Here is an 18665-nt window from a genome sequence, read left to right on the forward strand (position 1 = left end):
CAAAGCTTTGGTTTTTCCAGTAGTCATGTATACCTGAGCATTGAAGAATTGATGCTTTTGAACTGTGATGTTGGAGAAGACTCTTGAGAGTCCCTTGGACAGCAAGGAGATCCAACCATTTCATTCTGAAGGAAATCAGGCCTGAATATTCATTGGAAGGACTGATGCTGAAGCTCAAACTCCAGTACTTTCGCCACCTGAATGGAAGAGCAGACTCACTAGAAAAGACCCTGATGCTGGGAAAGATTGAAGGTGGGAGGAGAAAGGGATGACAGAGGATGAGATGATTGAATGGCATCACCGACTCAGTGGACATGAGTTTGAATAAGCTCCAGGAGTTGGTGATGGACAGCAAAGCCTGGTGTACTGCAGTCCAGGGGTTTATAAAGAGTCGAAAATGATGAATGACGGAACTGAACTGAACATAGTCAAAGGCTTTAGTAAAGTCAACGAAGAAGTAGTTGAAGTTTTTCTGAAATTTTCTTGCTTTTTCTATGAGCCAACGGATGTTGGCAATTTGATCTCTGGTTCCTCTGCCTTTTCTAAATCCCACTTGAAAATCTGGAAGTTCTCCATTCAGGTACTGTTTAAACCTAGCTTGGAGAATTTTGAGCATTACTTTGCTAGCATGTGAAATAAGCGCAATCGTGTGGTAGTTTGAACATTCTTTGGCATTGTCTTTCTTTGGGATTGGAGTGAAAACTGACCTTTTCCAATTCTGTGGCCACAGCTGAGTTTTCCAAATTTCCTGGCGTTTCCAGTGCGGCACTTTATTTAACAGCATCATCTTTTAGGCTTTGAAATAGCTCAGCTGGAATTCCATCACCTCGACTAGCTTTGTAGTAGTGGTAGTGATGCTTCCTAAGGCCCACTTGACTTCGCACTCCAGCATGTCTGGCTCTAGGTTAGTGATCACACCATCGTGGTTATCTGGGTCATTAAGAGCTCTTTTGCATAGTTCTTTTTATTCTTGTCATCTCTTAATATCTTCTGCTTCTGGGTACCCACAGAGCCAGTTAAACCATACTCTCCATGAGTGAATGACCATAAGACGAAGAGCTTCATGTTTGGAATTTCCAGGGTTTGGAAAGCAGGAGTCTATCAGCATCTTTGAAATAAATGTTAATAAAGTTTTGTTACAATCGCCCACTGAACTACAAGTCCCGGCCTCCTCCTAGAAAGTGACGAATCACGTGGCCGGCTAGGAATCCGGAAGTCTGGCCCGCTTGCCTAATCACGCCGGAGAAACCTACAAAGTGGCGCCAGACTGGCCAATCCTGCGGATGTTTGTTCCAAGCCCAGGCCGGGTCCCGCCTCCTCGCGCTGCGCTGACTGGTCGTTAGCGGATACGGTGGCTGTAGAGGCGGTAACAGTGGCTTCTTCCCCGCTTTGCGCGAGGTTCCGCGCGCGTCCCGCGGCTCCGATTCCACCATGGCTCCCAAAGGAGGCCCCAAGCAGCAGTCCGAGGAGGACCTGCTCCTGCAGGATTTCAGCCGCAACCTCTCGGCCAAGTCCTCGGCGCTTTTCTTCGGGAACGCCTTCATTGTGTCCGCCATCCCCATCTGTGAGCGCTTGGAGCGAGACGGGCTGGGCTGGGCTGGGCTGGGCTGGGCTGGGCGGGGACGTGGCAGGGCCGTGCAGAGGGCTAGGCGGGCGCCGGAACCCGCGCTGTCCCCCAGCTCCTCCTGGACTCGGGCTGCACGCAGCCTCTGTGGGCCTCCGTGATCTGTCCGGAATCGTGGTGGGTGGCATCCCAGGAAAGTCATTGTAGCACGTTGTAAAAGTAGGCTAGCTCATTCCCAGGCCTCAGGTCTGCGGATTGTGAGTTACTAGTTCTGGGATGGCGGCCTCAAATCTGTTTTTGAACCAACACCCGGGTTAAGATCTTGTGATGCTAACAGGCATATCGCCTGTTCTTTCCCCACCCCCTCGCCCCGTATAACTATCGTTTGCTGTTACGAGATCTTAAACTTTTTACTTACTTTGGAGAAACTCATAAATTAGGTTAGAGACATTAACACTCGCACTGAATTGTAAATATAGCTTTAGAACCGGTTCACACAGAACCGGTTATTTTCCGAAAGAAGTTGAACCATTGCCAAGGCCCCAAGCTCTACTGTGTTTAAACTTTTTAATAATTCTGTTAGGGCAATTCTAGAATTCTTACTTGAATGGAAAAAACTTTACAGCCTTGGCCAAGGTTGTTTTTAGAGTTTAGGGATCCCAAATGTCAATTGCCTCTCTCCTACATTTTTGCAGTGTTGTTGGACAAATCCAGATGTATTTTCTCTCCCGACTTCATAAAACCCAGCGTGCAATTAACATGGTTCAGTGACCGCACTGTGCATTGCCTTGATTTCAGATAACAGCCACGTCAGCGTGTGAACTCTGGTTTGGGACTACACGTGGAGTCTCGGAATGACTTGTAGTTAATGTAATAGTGCCCTGAAGAATGAAATTTGAAGTCTCAATCGTGATTTTTTTGAGCCAGAGTTCTCATTCTAGAAGCAGCAGAAATCTCATCATGGACTAGTTATAGGAAGGTTATGTTTTTCAAGTATTCTGAACCACAAACAGTTGAGACTTAACTTTTTCCTGGATATCACACTTAGTTCTTCTTACACTGTGTTGGATTCCCTAATCCGGGCTGTATTTTACCAGGTTTAGCTATAATTATTAATAACTCAGCAGGTTTTTGTAACTGGGTGGTAATGTTTTGTTTCTTTTTGTATTCCCCCACCCCTTTTATCTTAATTCAGGGTTATATTGGCGAATATGGCATATGGATCTTATTCAGTCTGCTGTTCTGTATAGTGTGATGACCCTAGTAAGCACTTACTTGGTAGCCTTTGCTTACAAAAATGTGAAATTTGTTCTCAAGCACAAGTAAGTATATTTCTCAAGTGAAAGTAAATATTGTTGGATTTTTATATAGTAGGGTGTCTTCTGAAAGACTGTTTGTGTGCGTGAGTTTTGGTAAGCATTAATTTGAGATATATTTTTATGTATATTTGGGGGGAGATATGTGTATGTATATTTGGATTAATTTGAAATATATGTGTATGCATATACACATATGTGTTTATATTTGGGGGGAGATAGATGTGTATGTATGTTTGGATTAATTGGAAATATATGTGTATGTATATTCGGGGGGTATGTATATATGATTGGAAAAGATGTAATCATAAATAATGGTATGAAGGAATAGCGACTAACTGAAAAGCAGAGACAGTGCTGTTAACAGTGCTATGGAAGTGGGTGTTGAGGTTGGAATTAGAACACTTACGTACTAGCCTTAATCATGGGGCTCAGAAAAGCAAACCCACCAAGTAAATTAACATTTTAAAAGTCAAATGGAATTCTGGAAAGAATTGTTCTGGACTGTCCATGTAGAATTTTTGGACGTGAAAGAAGTGGTCTTTTTTTTCTTTTACTCAACCTTGACATTTTTAATGCTAATTAGGCTACCATATTTCCTCTGTTTCTTCATTTTGTCATTTCACTCTCCTAATAACTCTTCATGACATTCTTTTTTCTAAAAGTATTAAAACCAGATTCTTCCAGGCCCTTGGAATGTGAATCCTCTGCCTCCTACCAGTCAGGCCTCATCTTTTAGGATTGGGGCTTAGGGCTTCCGACTCAGCCTTTGAACATGACTCCTCCCTTCCCTCATTTAGAAACGTCTCCCTTTCTTTCCATTCTTACGTGTCTGTTATTTTAAGCCTTAGGAATCCTTTCCAGAGAAATCCTAACTGTCTTTATTGTTGCTGTGTCAAGCTTTCTGGTGATGAGGAGCAGAAACACCTTCAGATGATCTCAGTTACCAGGGATGATTGTGAGCCTCCCCACTGTCGTCCTGGATCCTTAGGATCCTTAGGAGTCTAGGTTGTGCCTGACAGTTGCTGGAACAGCTAAATCCAGGTCATCTCTGTTGTCTTCCTGCTTGGCAGCCCCTCTTCACCAGCTGCCATTTCAGAATTCAGCCCGTCTCGGCCTCTGCTTTCCTGGGCTGTCCTTCTCATGATGTGTGGCCATCTGTGGATAGTGAAGTCCTCAGAGTGGGTGTTTTGCATGACCCATCCTTTGTGATTCCCTTGGACCTCGGTCTCTTTGGGACCTAGTGTTTTTCACTTGTTCTACATATAATTTTTCCTTCACCTTTTTGGAGTCAAAAATCATGCTCTTTCCTCTCATTTTTACTTCCCGCTTTTTGAGGACAGCTTCCATGTCCTTTGTTTATTTCTCTTACCCTAATTAATGATACATTTTGTTTAGTTCAGTGAAATTTCAGTGATCTCTGCCTGTAATGTGGAAGACTTGGGTTCAGTCCCTGGGTAGGGAGGCGTTCCCTGGAGAAGGGAATGCCTACCTACTCCAGTGTCCTTAAATGGAGAATTTCATGGACAGAGGAGCCTGGTGAGCTACAGCGCATGGGGTTGCAAAGAGTTGGACAAAACTGAACGACTAACATTTACATTTACTGATTTAATAGGATCTCTGAGTGAAATTATTTTTTAGTCGTCATAGTTTTGGTTTAATATTAAATACTGCTAGTGACATAGTTTTGGTTTAATATTAAATATTGCTAGTGACATAAAAACTCCTACAGATTGCTAAGATTGTTAAGGCTTAAAGAGCCAGCAAGATGCTGAGTGTGGGCAGGTGTTGGTAGTGGAGGGAATGGCTTCAGAGTCTATAGTCTGTATTCCAGTTCCCGCTCTCCTGCTTTTTAGGTGCAGACCCTTGGGCCTGCATTTTATCTTTTGAGACTTCAGGTTTCTGGGCTGTAAAATGGGAGTACTGATGGTACCTCTTGGGATGGTCAGGATTAAATATGGTATGTGCAACATGTAGAGCATGGTGTTCGGCATGTAGTAAATGTGTGCAGTGTCGGAGAGGTTGGAGGTGAGAGAGCCCATAGGAATTTCTTTTAACGTGGTATGATTTTTAAGATGTTTATGAAGATTTTTTTTTTTTTAATCTCAGTTGGCTGGGTGCTGGGCCCCTGCATTTGCCTCTGTCTTGTTTCAGAGCATTTAGCGCTGAGTGAGATTTGTTTGCTGAGACCACGGAGATGGAGGGTAGGGCTGAGTTGTAATAAACCTACAGTGTGGTGGTTAATGTCTTTTTAGGCAAGTATAGAATTTTAGACATAGAAATTAGTTATATGGGTAAGTGTCTTCAGGACAGATGATTGACTATTTGTCTGAGAGATGCCTAGAGCCAGCTCTTTTGAACATAGTTTATTCTTACGTCCTAGCACCCTGACAGTTGAGGTGCGTGCGTGCGTGCGTGTGTGTGTTTTCCCCCCTCTGCTCAGCTAAGAAAGGTTTTTGCTGTAAACCGTGTCCATTTCTTATCAATTGGCCTTTCTTAGAAAAAAGCAGTCTTGTGTGAAGTTCAAGAAACATTTAGTGAGTGCCTTGGATTTGCTGGAGAGTCTCTGCCTGCAGAACAGAATTTTACGTAATACAATGAGTCAGGGATAGCAGGGCATTATAATGTTCTATTTAGTGTCTTAAAGTAGCTCTTAAAACAGCTACCTGCTCCCTTAGCTGCTGTTTTCTTTACATTTCAGAACCTATTTCCTTTTACCTATTTTCTAACTGGTTTTCCTCCCTCCAGTGATCAATTTGTGGACAAATACATTAGTCAAAGCTGACTAAAGATTTTGTTTTTAACAGTGTCACTTCTAATTTGATTATTGAGTGAGAGAAAGATAAAACCAACCCAAATTTGGGGCTTCTCAGGAGGTTCAGTGGTAAAGAATCCACCTGCCAATGCAGGAGATGCAAGAAACGCGGGTTCGATCCCTGGGTCAGGAAGATCCTCTGGAGTAGAAAATGGTTTAATTTGTAGCCCAGAAGCCCATGTTGTTGAAGGTTGAAAGCTATTGCTGTTCATGATCTTGGGGTTTTCAGGAATCCATCCTGATTTTTCCACAGTTTTCCTTGGTCCACTGACCAGAACTTAATGTAGTATAGTTATGAGGGATTGGAACATAGATTAAACAGATGTCTGTCTCTCTGGTCTACATCTGTGGCTTGTTAAATACGTCTCAGTATTTTGTTGAAAGTTTTCTTAGTGAGACTTTGTAGGCAATTGCAGTATTTTGCTTGTGATCAGTTACTACTTTTTCTGTGTTTACGGGTACTCAAGTTTGTCCTATATTATGAAAAGTAAATCATCAAATTTAAATGTCTGATCTTTGGGAGGCTTTTGTATTTCATCATAGGTTAACTTTTATCTTCTCTTTTACTAGCAACCCCATCTGATAAAATTTATCTTGTAGATTTTTTTTTTTTTTGGATTATGTCTTTTTTTTTTTTTCTTTGTCTGACTCATCACTAAATATTCTTATCTGATATCTCAAATGACACTTTCAGCCTTTTCTGGCTGATTCCATATTATCTCTTGGTGCAGCTCTCAAACCAGTAGTTTATTTAACAAACTGCTATGGTCAGTCCTTCACCAGGTGGTAATATTTCTTTTTAGTGATATTCCCCTTTTGAATAGAGTTAAAAGCTTTACTTTAAGATTTTAGATTTCTCTAAGCTTAATTTTCTCTCCTGTTATATATTGGAATTGAAATCATGTGTCATTTACTAGTGCCTTAACAAATTTATTTGTGGAACAGTTAATTTATGAGTTAGAACAAAGTGGAGCTATAATGATTCATAATTAAATTGTGCTAATAGCATTTGACTTTTATTTCCATATTAAATACCTGACTTTTGAAAATTCTCCCTTTTAAGCTGAATTCAAAACACATCACTAATAAACCCTGTCTTGGAAGTTTCTTGAACTCCCTCTCTTTTGGCTAGTATAGTGTAATAAGCTTGGAACTTTCTGTCCAGCTTGTTTTCTTGAAATGTATGACACAGTTGCCAGGACAAGCTCGGAGTACAGAGTGTTTCTGAGAGAGAGCAGTGTTCACTCCTGGTGCATGTGTAAACTCTTTTTCTTTTCCTTTCAGAGTAGCACAGAAGAGGGAAGATGCTGTCTCCAAAGAAGTGACTCGGAAACTCTCTGAAGCTGATAATAGAAAGATGTCTCGGAAGGAAAAGGATGAAAGGTTTGACTCCCTATTTAAAGTGTTTGTGGTAACCAGAAAGGGGGGTATTTGTAGAAAATAAAGTTTTTTTGGTTTCTGCTTAAAGAACATGGGTATCAGAATTGTCTGAGAGAAATGTTGGTGTTGTAGAAGTTGTGGTAATGAGGATAATTGTCCTTTTGAGTGTTTATTACCACCAGATACTTTCCTCCAGAGAGCCCCACGAGGTAGGTGCTCTTGTTTTCCCCACTTTATGCCTGAGGACTCTGAGGTACAGAAAGCTAGGGTACGCTGCTCCAAGGTCATAGGTTAGTGTGTGGTAAGGCCAGAGTGAGAACACAGGCAGTCTGACATGAGCTTGTGCTCCACTGCTCTGCTGGATTAGGAGCGTGCAGAGCTGTGTGCAGTGCTTGGCTTTGCCACTCATTAGCTGTGCAACCTTTAGGTATCACCTAACCCCTGTGTCTGAAGGCTTTACATTGTGTTCTGTGTAAGCATTTTTAGGTGGTGGTATTTCTGCTCCTGAATGTCCCTGGGCACATCTGGTTGTTGGACGTCTGCATTGTTTGGGAAAAAGAAAACAATTAGGTTTGTCTCCTGTTGCCCAATTCTTTGCCATATTTATTAGCGCCATCCCCAGTTTTTCCTGCCGGCTGCTGATAGAAGTCTAACGAACAATCTAACATCTGAATACAGGTCTCTGAACGACTGAATAAACTTGTGCTTAAGAGTTGCCACATGGTTTAACAAAGTCGGGAGTTGAGCCTGTTTTCATGGATCTTAAGTTTAGTATCCATAGGTGCTTTGTGAAATGGAATTTTTATCCCACTTTGCTCCAGAAAGACTTTGTGGGGACTTAAAATATTAAGTTGCATATAAAACAAAGCAGTACAATTTTAAAAGATCAGAAACCGATGAAAAGTAAGAAGAGGTGGATGAATGAGGACCTCAGGGTTAGTTACAGCAGTTGGACACAGAACTTAGCTCTGAGCTTCCAAGTGTCAGAGGGCACGTCTGAGGTCATCCAGCTTTCATTGTCGGATGAGAAGCAGCAGGCATGTCCTTCTGAAGAGAAACTTTGCTGGCACTGAATCTTGGACAGACTTTATCAAGTGGATCCTTACGTAAGGGACACAGAGTAACTTAATGAACAGTGTCTTCTACAGTGGTTTTGGACAGGCACCAAAACATTACTGAAGTGATTATGTCCTATGAATCCTTCATAAAACTGAAGGAACACTATTAAAGTCCTCAGAGCAAAGGCCTGTGTTTCAGGGAGCAGCCTTAAGGACTTCTGGCTCTGTGTAACTTTTTGATCACAAATTTTTGCATAGGGATAGATACTAGAGAATCTAGACCACTTTTTTTTAACCTTTTTATTGAATTACAATATTTATTAGAACAGTGGTTCCTAAATTGGAGTGCACTTCATCGTTACCCCAAATTTCAAAATGCTTTGTATAAGCTTTTGCAATCTTAGAGGTTTTAGATGACTAATTATATCAGAGATGGCAGATGGGTCTCTCTGCCCACAGCAGACTTCCTGATTTGATCTGATACTTGCTCTTCATCCTGGGATGTGTCTCAGAATCTTTGACAGCACGGAAGAAAGGTAGTCTTCACCAGCAGATCACTTGGAATCGGAAATGAAGTCTCTTTGCCATTGGCTGGATCAGATATTTCAGATTAGGGTGAAGTGGAGGTTTATTGATATTTAAAATTCAGAGCATCAGAAAATGATAAAGGTCTGTTCTTGTCATCAGTAGAAGTTTGTGCTGTTTGTAATTGTGGCCTCTCACAAAGGCCACACTGGATACAGTTGTACCAAGGGCTGTAGTCATTATTGATGCGGTAACTGGATACACAACTCCGTTTAAGATCTAGTGTTTTTTTTCCCTCAAAAGACTAGTTGTTTCCAAGAGATTTAAGAGAAGGCTTATTGGCATGTTTCTACCCAGATGGGTATCTCTCGAAGTATGTGCCACTTTGAACTGCTTTTCCATCTCTGCAAGGATGGAAACTAGCAGAGGAGGATCGGATTCATTAATGCTTGTCCCAGGATATGAATTGTTTTTTCTCCTTGACTTACTGATGGTCCATTGTTAGTATTATCAGATTGTAAGACTTGCTGAGTATGGTCTCAACTTCTCTCCTGTTTTAGGAAGTACTCCTTGGACAAAGAACCACTTGAGAAGTGCTCTCTCAAACTAGGTTTCCTACCAGTGAGGCTCTGGCAGAACCACTGCTGATGAGGGGGATCGGGAGTCCTAACCTTCTTCAAAATAAACCAGGATATGGCTGGACTAGAACAAGTTCTGAGAGCTGCCAGACAGTCCTGACTGGGTATACCACCATGTAACTCATGGCCTTTGGGAGCTGGGACAACCTAGATGATTGAACCACTCTTTCATGAAAAACATCTTGAAGTCAGTTCTGATTCAGGGCTTGGCAGGGAGTTCGGGAGAAGCGCTGTAGTAGAAACGGGATAATTTAATTGCCAACAGTAAAATCATGCCTGTAGCCTATTTAAGGAGCCTATCTTCACTGGGTCTTGTGCCAAAGTCTTCAAAACAGTGTTTTGTAGCATTAAACCATGTACAGACTATGGACATTTCTGGACCGGGCTGGTGTTTTCTTTGATTATTGATAGAATGGAATATTGTATTAATTCCAAATCATGTATTTTTTAAATTTACTTTTAAACTTCTCTGAAATCAGAAGCTGCTTTATAGTTGATAGCTGCATTTAATATAAAGTCCTTTACATCTCCCAAACTTTACAGTAGACTAAGATTTACTAAGTTGATGGTATCCACAGAATTAAGGAAACATGGCATATATATTATAAACCACGAATTTCTTCCGGTGAAGACAAGGTGCTAATACCTTTCATTTAGCTCCTTTACGGCAGGCTTGTTGACTTTGCATTACAACAGTTGGTGAATAAAACATGGCAGTTACAATGACATTAGCCATGTGCTAGCCTTAGGATTAGTTGGGGGTACCATCTCACCCCAGAGTAATGTATTTTTCTGGAGGAGAAAGCATCAATGGCAGTGACTTTGAGCCTTTTAGATGACCCACAGTAAAAATATTTTACTATTTGACCAAATACTTTTACATACACACAAGTAAATGTTGCATAGAACAAAGTTAATACCCTATTGTATGTGATGCACTTGATACTTTTCTGGTTTTTTTCCTATTTCATTTTTTTTTCTTTAACATGTTGGTCACAACTCACTCAGTAATTTTTCCTGAACAGTGGATCCACTCAGTTGATTTCACATCCCATTACTAGGTTAGAACCTATCTACTCGTTTAAAAATTGCTTTACAAAGTTAATTCACTGAGGAGAATAAAGACCCCCTTATTCACAGGCACCCTGGAACTTCCTGTTACCCCTGTGAAATGGTAAAAAAAAAAAAAAAAAAAAAGTGGATTAAATAAAAAGTAAGTGGGTTTCATGGGAGTAAAAATTCCTCCTAATGATCAAGCAGATTCTTAGTTCGAATTAAATAAAGATGGATAAAGAGAGTCACAGACAAGTCTGTTTCTGTGACGTGACAGCTGGTTTTGTCCATGGGCTTGTCTTAAGGTGTAACATTGAAGGCTGAAATCTGTAGACTGTAGAGAGTTTCAAGCCTGCAAACGGGTGAGAAAGCCCTTTCAGGCTGCTAATCAATAGTTTGTTTTTGGTGAGTATCTAGAGAAAGATGCCAATTTTGGTTGCTGATAAAACCAAGCTAATTGTGATTAATCAGTTCCTTCTTCAAAAGCTTAAACTGCTGGGGAAAAAAGTAATATACCTAGCTACTTGAGCATCGATAACTATTAGTTCCCTGACCGGGGTCTGAACCCAGGCCCTGGCATTGAAAGCACTGAATCCTGACTACTAGACCACCAGGGAATTTCTGAGCATTGATAAAATGAAATATCTTTTTTAGTAGAATAAAGGGGACAATGCTGACTGAATTTAATATTAACACATTCTGCCCAGAACACTTAAAGAAGAACTTACCTTACAATGAGCTAGAACCATGTGGTATTTAACATTTTTAGTGCCTACTGAAAAACTAAATGACTTGTTTCTGTGTCCACAGAATCTTGTGGAAGAAGAATGAAGTTGCTGATTATGAAGCTACAACATTTTCCATCTTCTATAATAACACCCTGTTTCTGGTCTTGGTCATTGTTGCTTCCTTCTTTATACTGAAGAACTTCAACCCCACAGTGTATCCTTTTAAAGGTTGATTATCCTTTTTAGAAGTCTAGAAACAGTTCATTTTGGTTTTTATTTGTCTAAGTGGTTTGGTAACAAAAACTGCAAAGGGAGTCAGTCCCTTAATAAGCACTGTGACCTTAGGCATGTTTCTGGATGTTTAAAATAAGGGCTTTTGTTTGATTTGAAGTTCTTTTAATTTTATGATCAAGACTTTGTAATAAATAATAGGTATTGCAAAGCAGTCTTACATATATGATGATGTGTACCTACCTGGTTTAAAAAAAACAAACATGCTAAGGAGCCAAAGCAAACTTACCTTCTTTGACAGCTCCTGGCATAAGCCCTGTATCTGCTGGTACTTTGGGGCTTTGGGGTTGGGTGGATAGCCAGTGAAGTTAAATTGGCACATTTTATAACAGCTTAATAGTGTTTCAAGTTGCTCTTAAGTTGAACTTTTGGGCAAGAATCAGTCTTCTCTTGCTAAGGTAATTTATTAAAAGTGTTATCCAGGAATGTGCAGCCAAATTTTCAACAGTAGGAGATTCTGATGTAATAAAATAGCAGATACTCTCCAACTTTTATCTTCTGGGAATACTGGAGTGATTTGCCCCAAACACTCTAGTCCTGAGACTGAGAGTAGCTGCAAACTTTGTGAACCTCCTTGCTTTCACAGGCCAGCTGTAGCCAAAACACTGATGGACAAGGAAAACTTATTTTTGCTTTGCTGTTGATGCGGGGGTTGGTAAAGAAATCAAGTCTCTTCTTCCTCCCTATGTTCTTTGATCAGCTCTTTTCCTGAGGGTTAAATGGAATTCAGATGTTTGCTTTGTGATCATGTGTTCTAGGTTTGTCTCAAGTGTTTTCTGTTGGAACGTATTCCCTGTGAATGTTCTTCGTTCTTTATAGTCTCCTCTCTGGTAAATTGTATTTGCAGACAATGGGACTGCACATTATTGTCGTTAGATAGTGTGTCAGGAGGAAAACAGTACATTCCAAGGAGGTGGGTTCTTTTTGTTCTGTTGAAAACCAATTTGGGGTTGATTTTTCCTTAACATTGAATTCTTACAGGAACTACATTTTGTCCATAAGTGCTTCCTCAGGCCTCATCGCCCTCCTGTCTACTGGTTCCAAGTAGACTGCCTCAGCTTTGCCACCCCCTCCTCCCTGCCGCCCTGACTTTGTATCTATGGGTGGCCTGTGGTATGTGGAAAAATAGCAGGGTGGTCAGGGTGGAAGACACACAAGCTGTTTTTATAAGTCTGGAGTTTAAGGGTTTAAAAAACCCAGCAAAATGTAATTCAATATTTGTTTATTGGCTCTTTTTTTTTTTTTTTTGACAGATTGTTGAAATTAAATGAATTGAAAGGGAAACTCAGAGTACCAGGACATTTATTAAAAGGCAAAAAGTGTTGCAATCACAAGTGTTACAATCACAAGAGGAGAAAATAACTTGTTTCCTTGATTTGTCAGAGGTCACAGTAACCTGGACTGAGCTGTTATTATTTATAATAGTAGCAAGAAGTTAATAACTGGTTCTGTGTGTTCCAAGCACAATATTACAACTTTTTTTTTTTTGTTTTGAGCCATAAATATCAGAATGAATCGTCTCCCTCTGGGGGACTGAACAGAAGCATCATGCTTGCAAGTCTCTGACTTTGTGATTTGAAATAACTCAGTTAAAACATGGTTTCTCCAACTGGGAGAAGAGAAACTTGTGGAAAAGTTGTGTGTGTTTTTTTTCTAAGAATAAAGGCAGCCAAGGTAATAGCCTAAAAATAGTACCCAGGCATATGAGTTGTCCTGTGGGGTTAAAGCACACACTGTTCGGCTCTGTAGCATTAGCCCTGGGTGGGTGTCCAGGGAGGTTAGCTCAACCCCCCCATGTTGGTTTGACCTGTTAAGAGAATGGAGTCATTGTTTCCTCTTGACCAGGGTCTCCCATCACTGGAGGAATGTTCAGTAAGAGTCTCTATCCTGAATATTGACATGTAGGAGACCAAAGTGATTTTTGTGATCTTAGTTCTGGAATTCTAAAAACTCTCCAAGGAATTACAGTGGTTTTGGTACTGCTCAGCATTTTTCCATGAGGACTTTGATAAATTTGACCTTTAGTCCACAAGTTCCCATGAGCTGTAAACAAAATACCTGTCTCTTCAGTCTTGGTGAAGAGCAGTCTCCTTCATTTTTTAACCAGGGTGTTTATAGCTAATTGTTTTTGTGTGATTTGAGAAAGGTTGAGCTTTTCTTGAACTTTCATCACTTAAAAGGTCATGGACTCACAGGTGGTACTAGCTTTTGACCACATTCAGTACCTTTCTGTAAACAGTTTGTTCTTGTTGTTGTTCACTCGCTAAATTGTATCCAACTCTTTGTGACCCTATGGACTAGCTCACCAGGCTCCTCTGTCCATGGATTTTCCAGGCAAGAATACTGGAGTGGGTTGCTGTTTCCTTCTCAGGGGATCTTCCCGACCCAGGGATCAAACTTTACCATTTGGGTATCCCATTCTACAAGCAATACCCCAAAGGAAATATGTTCCCAGTTTCTAATCTTTAATATTTGTTTGCCACTTCTAAATTTAAGGTAAATGTCGCATTCACTGTTTATAGAAAGATATTCACCAGGAGTTCATCTTCAGTTTCCATCTGTTGGAAGTTTTGGGAAGTCACCTAAGAACCTGGAAGGAAAATGAGCTAGGAGTACTTTTGCCTAGTGACCCAGATCATCATTGTTTTCGGTTGAGGATTATAGTTCATCATGGCTTCTAGAAGTTTGCAGATCTTTACTTTTCTCTGGTACCTGTTACCCGTGCCATCACTGAATAATATGGAGTGAATGGGGGAAAAGTCAGAAGTACCCTGCAAAGTGTTAGTATAGCACATAAGAATTAATTATGTTTTAACTTTTTTTCCCTGTTGATTAATGAGTCAGTAGTTGACTGGTGGCCTGCTGTTTAAACCAAATGTGTCTGCTTATTTGACAAAATGACTGTTTAACAAGCCACCAATATTTACTATTTGTTATCAAAGTTGGGCCAATTTTTTACCTGTAATTTTTAACGTGCAAGTAAAAAATTGCCACTAGATGGCAGTGCCTGTACAAATGGGAAAAAATTAGTGTTATAATACAGTACACCTGAGATGGGGTGTCGAAATAGGGGCATCAGTGTTACATTCTTAGTACAGTGTCTCTTGAATTAATAAACTGAATAATTTGTAGGAAAGTGAGGAAGCAAAATTTGGTTTTGTTCCTGAATTGTTCCTATGGCACTATTTGTTTTTAATCATAGTAATAGTTTCTATACTGTTAGATAAATTCCTGTGTATCAGTTTCTTATGGTTCCACAGTTTCTATTAAGGACTTACCATGCAGTGCTTTCCTGTTGGGAGCTGCAAAACCTTTCCCCCAGTCCTCTCCGTGTCATCTGGAAAGACTAGCTCACAGAATTACGATGTACTGGATCTGGCTTAGTTAGTAAAAATCAGCTGTAGAATTTTTATCTTAAAAATACCCCATGTCCAACACCAGGAGAATTAAAGAGGTTTTACTCTAATTGGGACTCAGAGGGATTTAATTCCAGTTTTGACACCCCTTGTGATAAGTGCTGGAACATTTTACGTTTCCCTGTTTTTAGTTTATTCATTTATTATAACCTAATAAGAACTTGGGTTGAAATAATTCTTAGCCAGTAAAAATGTACTGCCTATTTGGTATATTATTCTAACTTGGCTAGAATAATTTGAAACAAGTTTGAAGTTAACAAATATGGAGGTTGGATTTATACTCAAAATTCTTCTTGCTCTTTTTTTTTTTTTTTTTGGCTGCACCGTAAGCCTTGAAGGATCTTAGTTCACCAACCACGGATCAAACCCAAGCCCTCTACATTGTAAGCGAGGAGTTTCAGCCACTGGACCGCCAGGGAAGTCCCCATAGCCAAGCTTTTTTAACTTAAAAAGTCACACACTGTTAGTTTAAAGCTAAAAAAAATAATCACCCCTGAAAGACCTCTAGATGGGAGCACAACATACTGGATTCTAGGCCTGGTTCTGCCATCAGCTTGCGTATGAGTTGGGGTGAGTCCTTTAATGTCATCAGGTCTGGGTTCCTCATTTGCAAGGAGAGGGATGGGCCCAAGGATGGCGAAGGCCGGTCAAAGCCCTGACATCTCTCCGGTGACCCCTGGTGCACACTATGGATGAAGATGAAGTGGCAGTTCTTAAAGTGGGAAGCCAGACACAGGGCTTCTAGTTTTTATTTCCCTTGGCTGAAGTTTCGGTATGTGGCTGGCTGCCACCCAGGTTACCCTTTGGAATGGTATGTTCTCTGCCAAGGAAGTCTTTCCAGAAAAGAGCAGAAAATGAGAGTGCATGTGGAAATTTTTCTTAAGGATAAAATTGTGAAATGTATTTATCTAGTATATTCACCAGAGAAGGCAATGGCACCCCACTCCAGTATTCTTGCCTGGAAAATCCCATGGACAGAGGAGCCTGGAAGGCTGCAGTCCATGGGGTTGCTAAGAGTTGGAGACGACCGAGCGACTTCACTTTCACTTTTCACTTTCATGCATTGGAGAAGGAAATGGCAACCCACTCCAGTGTTCTTGCCTGGAGAATCCCAGGGACTGGGGGGAGCCTGGTGGGCTGCCGTCTATGGGGTTGCACAGAGTAGGACACGACTAAAGTGACTTAGCAGCAGCAGCAGTATATGCACCATGGCAGATGATTTGAATAAAAAACGAGATGTTCCCATGTTCAAGCAGTAATGTTTGTTTGATTTAATTTGCAGTTTCTTTTTTTTAATAATTACATCTCTTTATTTTTGGCTATGCTGGGTCTGCATTGCTGCATGCAGGCTTTCTCCAGTTGCAGAGAGCAGTGGCTTCTCATTGTGGAGCATGGGCTGTAGAGCATGAGGCCTCAGCCGTGGTGCAGGGGCTTAGCTGCTCCGTGTCATGGGGGATCTTAGTTCCTGGACCAGGGATCAAATCCATGTTTACTGCATTGGCAGGCAGATTCTTAATCACTGGACCACGAGGGAAGTTCCTACAGGTTCTTTTAAATGAGTTTGAGAACCTTTAACCTTAGTACCAAATATTTCTAAAATCCAAGGAGAAATATCTTTAGTAGCTAATCACTTTCTACATTAAGAGAAGAAAAGTTTGGGTTACAATTTAAATCTTTTTGTAAAGCTATTTCTGTTAGGTATCATTCAGTGAGGCTTACCTGCCAGCATTATTTTTATTTAGATTTTTACTGCCTGTTTTATAAATATGGAGCTATGTATATATATATATATATAGCCTTCTAGTGATAGACCAGATAAAAACTAATTGTGAGATTAAATGCATGTATGCTTTTATTACTCAAAGCAAATAAACTGCAATTCTAATTAGATGACTTCAGCTCATTTATGCATATAGTAGTTCACTGGATTGATTGAACACACAATGAACAACTGAAAAATGATCCATTTCCATTATTAATCTGATACGTTTGGACAGAAAACCCCAAAATTTGTTGGTATTTCATACTAACATTTTTAAGATTTAGAAAACCATGAAATACATATTTGGAAATGATGGCAGAAAATAGCATTTTAAGCTGATAGTATACTTCTTCTGTAAGTCTCAATGATTTCTACTTGGGTGGACCTGTTGGCCAGTAAATTAAATTAGAATTTTGTACATGCTCAAGTGTCCAAATAGAGATATAATGGACCTCCCCCCTTGACATATACCTTCAAACTGGAAAAAAAGTTTTCTCCTTCCAGGTACACACACAGTATACTTGGTTTTCTCTCGTGGTATATGTAGGTAGCCAATAGTGGCAGGGCTGGGTATACCTCAACTGAGTGCCACAAGGCTAGGCCCCATTAATCCATGCAAAGAGGTTTCATGCATATAGTTTAATGCACACAGTGTGATTATGGAGTCGGGAAGTTCTTTAACAGTTGCTTTTCTCTGGGTGTGTTACTTTACCCAGCATATGTTGAGTAGTGACAGCATTTTCACAAAGCCCATGATTTACTTTTTGTCAAAAACACCAAGCATTATGCTGTAAAATCCCAGTGCTAATTAAACAGCAAACATTTGCCCTTCTGGGTGTTTTTACAGGTTTACTTAAAAAGTGAGCATGTGTATATTTATTTTTAAAGCTCAAATATTTAAACTTGCAGAAGCTTTGCCTACAAGCAGTCAAAAAGTATAAAGCAGGTTTTAGTAAAATGTAGAAAAGAATACTTCATTGCAGGTACATTTTATTCAAAGCAAAGCTTCTGTAGTAGTGTAATTCTCACTTTCATAAATTAACCAAACTGTCTCTAGTTAAAGATGGGGGTCTTCATCCTCTTAACACCTCTCCATGTAAATGAACATATTATTAGAATCCTAACAGACACTTTGGAGAAACTGCTGTACAGGGCCATTTTTGAGACCAAGCAACACTAAAAGATAATGAAAGCAGATAGTAATTTATGAAACAACGTGAATGTGAAAATAGAGAAAAAAAATTCAGTAAAATTGTTTCATCTGATTCTCTCAAGCAAGACTTTTGAGTGAACATAGCTTCCTCTTTCTGATGCAATCCATGCTGAATCTGTGGATTTTGTAATATATTCGTCCAACCTTTTTTAAGTTACTAAGTGCCTGAAGGTAATATGTCTTTTTCCTGCCATATACTTAACTTTGCCTAAACATGAGGTGTACAGAGCAATGTAAGAATAGGTGACTCCAGTCCAAGGTAAGAAAATAGAATGGATTTTCCTGTTTGTGAGTTTTTAGGTATGTTCATAATTTCAGGTGCACAGTGGTAGCAACAGCAGACACCTCAGAATCCAGGGACACTAGAGGTTGAGCAGTGGGCTGCTAAGTGATTCAAAACACTGGCTAGGAACACCGTCCTGTACCTGTATAGACCGCTGTTTTACCATGCAGCTCCTTGTGGCCCATGCACTGCCTTAAGATCTATAGTCCTTTTTGCTGTAGGGCTTGTTGCGCAATATGTTATCAATCTCGTTTACCACGTGTGATGTCATCTTTGGGAGAACCTGAGAGCGCAAGAAGAACAAAGGACGTGGTCAGTACTTGATTTTTGTACTAAATGTTACGTGACATCATCTAGATTTGGATATGTTTACACATCACCACTAAATGCTGCCTCCCCAGCAGACGGGAAGCTCCGTAAGGCCAGGGGCCTTGTCTGTTCACACTGCAGCTCTAGAGCCTGTGAGGGTGCTTGGCCCTTAGCAGGCGCTCATAATTATTGGTTGTCATAGAAATATAGAATACCTAGAGCAGCTCTGTCCAATAGAAATAAAATGAGAGCCATATGTGTAATTTTAGATTTTCTAGTGGTCACAGTAATAAAAGTGGGAAGAAGCAGGTGAA

At 40.3% G+C, this 18665-nt stretch overlaps 2 protein-coding genes across 6 annotated transcripts in view; one reads left to right on the forward strand and one right to left on the reverse strand.

The window, feature by feature from the left end:
* The first annotated feature begins 1241 nt into the window (after positions 1 to 1241).
* SSR3 (signal sequence receptor subunit 3) lies at positions 1242 to 16672 on the forward strand. Of its 2 annotated transcripts, none has more exons than XM_061417805.1 (5): positions 1242 to 1564; positions 2760 to 2886; positions 6980 to 7078; positions 11160 to 11291; positions 12350 to 16672. In XM_061417805.1, the coding sequence occupies exons 1-5, from the start codon at positions 1432 to 1434 to the stop codon at positions 12414 to 12416; spliced, it is 558 nt and encodes a 185-aa protein (XP_061273789.1). In that variant the 5' UTR covers positions 1242 to 1431; the 3' UTR covers positions 12417 to 16672. The 2 variants fall into 2 exon arrangements, with proteins under 2 accessions (XP_061273789.1, XP_061273798.1); XM_061417814.1 differs by lacking the exon at positions 1242 to 1564 and adding an exon at positions 1663 to 1741.
* Positions 15038 to 18665, reverse strand: part of KCNAB1 (potassium voltage-gated channel subfamily A regulatory beta subunit 1) — a 444529-nt gene continuing 440901 nt past the window's right edge. For all 4 annotated transcript variants that reach the window (XM_061417766.1, XM_061417774.1, XM_061417784.1 and 1 more), the window contains one exon: positions 15038 to 18325. In XM_061417766.1, the coding sequence (XP_061273750.1) occupies positions 18236 to 18325 (90 nt within the window). In that variant the 3' untranslated portion in view covers positions 15038 to 18235. The remainder of the gene's footprint in view (positions 18326 to 18665) is intronic.

The sequence above is a fragment of the Bos javanicus genome, chromosome 1 (genome assembly GCF_032452875.1).
Source record: "Bos javanicus breed banteng chromosome 1, ARS-OSU_banteng_1.0, whole genome shotgun sequence".
NCBI lineage: Eukaryota > Metazoa > Chordata > Mammalia > Artiodactyla > Bovidae > Bos > Bos javanicus.

What these genes read in the sequence shown, in the direction of transcription:
- SSR3 (XM_061417805.1), top strand. Translation starts at nt 1,432, where the DNA reads ATGGCTCCCAAAGGAGGCCCCAAGCAGCAGTCCGAGGAGGACCTGCTC. An exon ending in TGTGTCCGCCATCCCCATCT is followed by an intron (nt 1,565 to 2,759) that starts GTGAGCGCTTGG and finishes ATCTTAATTCAG; the next exon opens with GGTTATATTGGCGAATATGG. An exon ending in AAGAACTTCAACCCCACAGT is followed by an intron (nt 11,292 to 12,349) that starts GTATCCTTTTAA and finishes GAATTCTTACAG; the next exon opens with GAACTACATTTTGTCCATAA.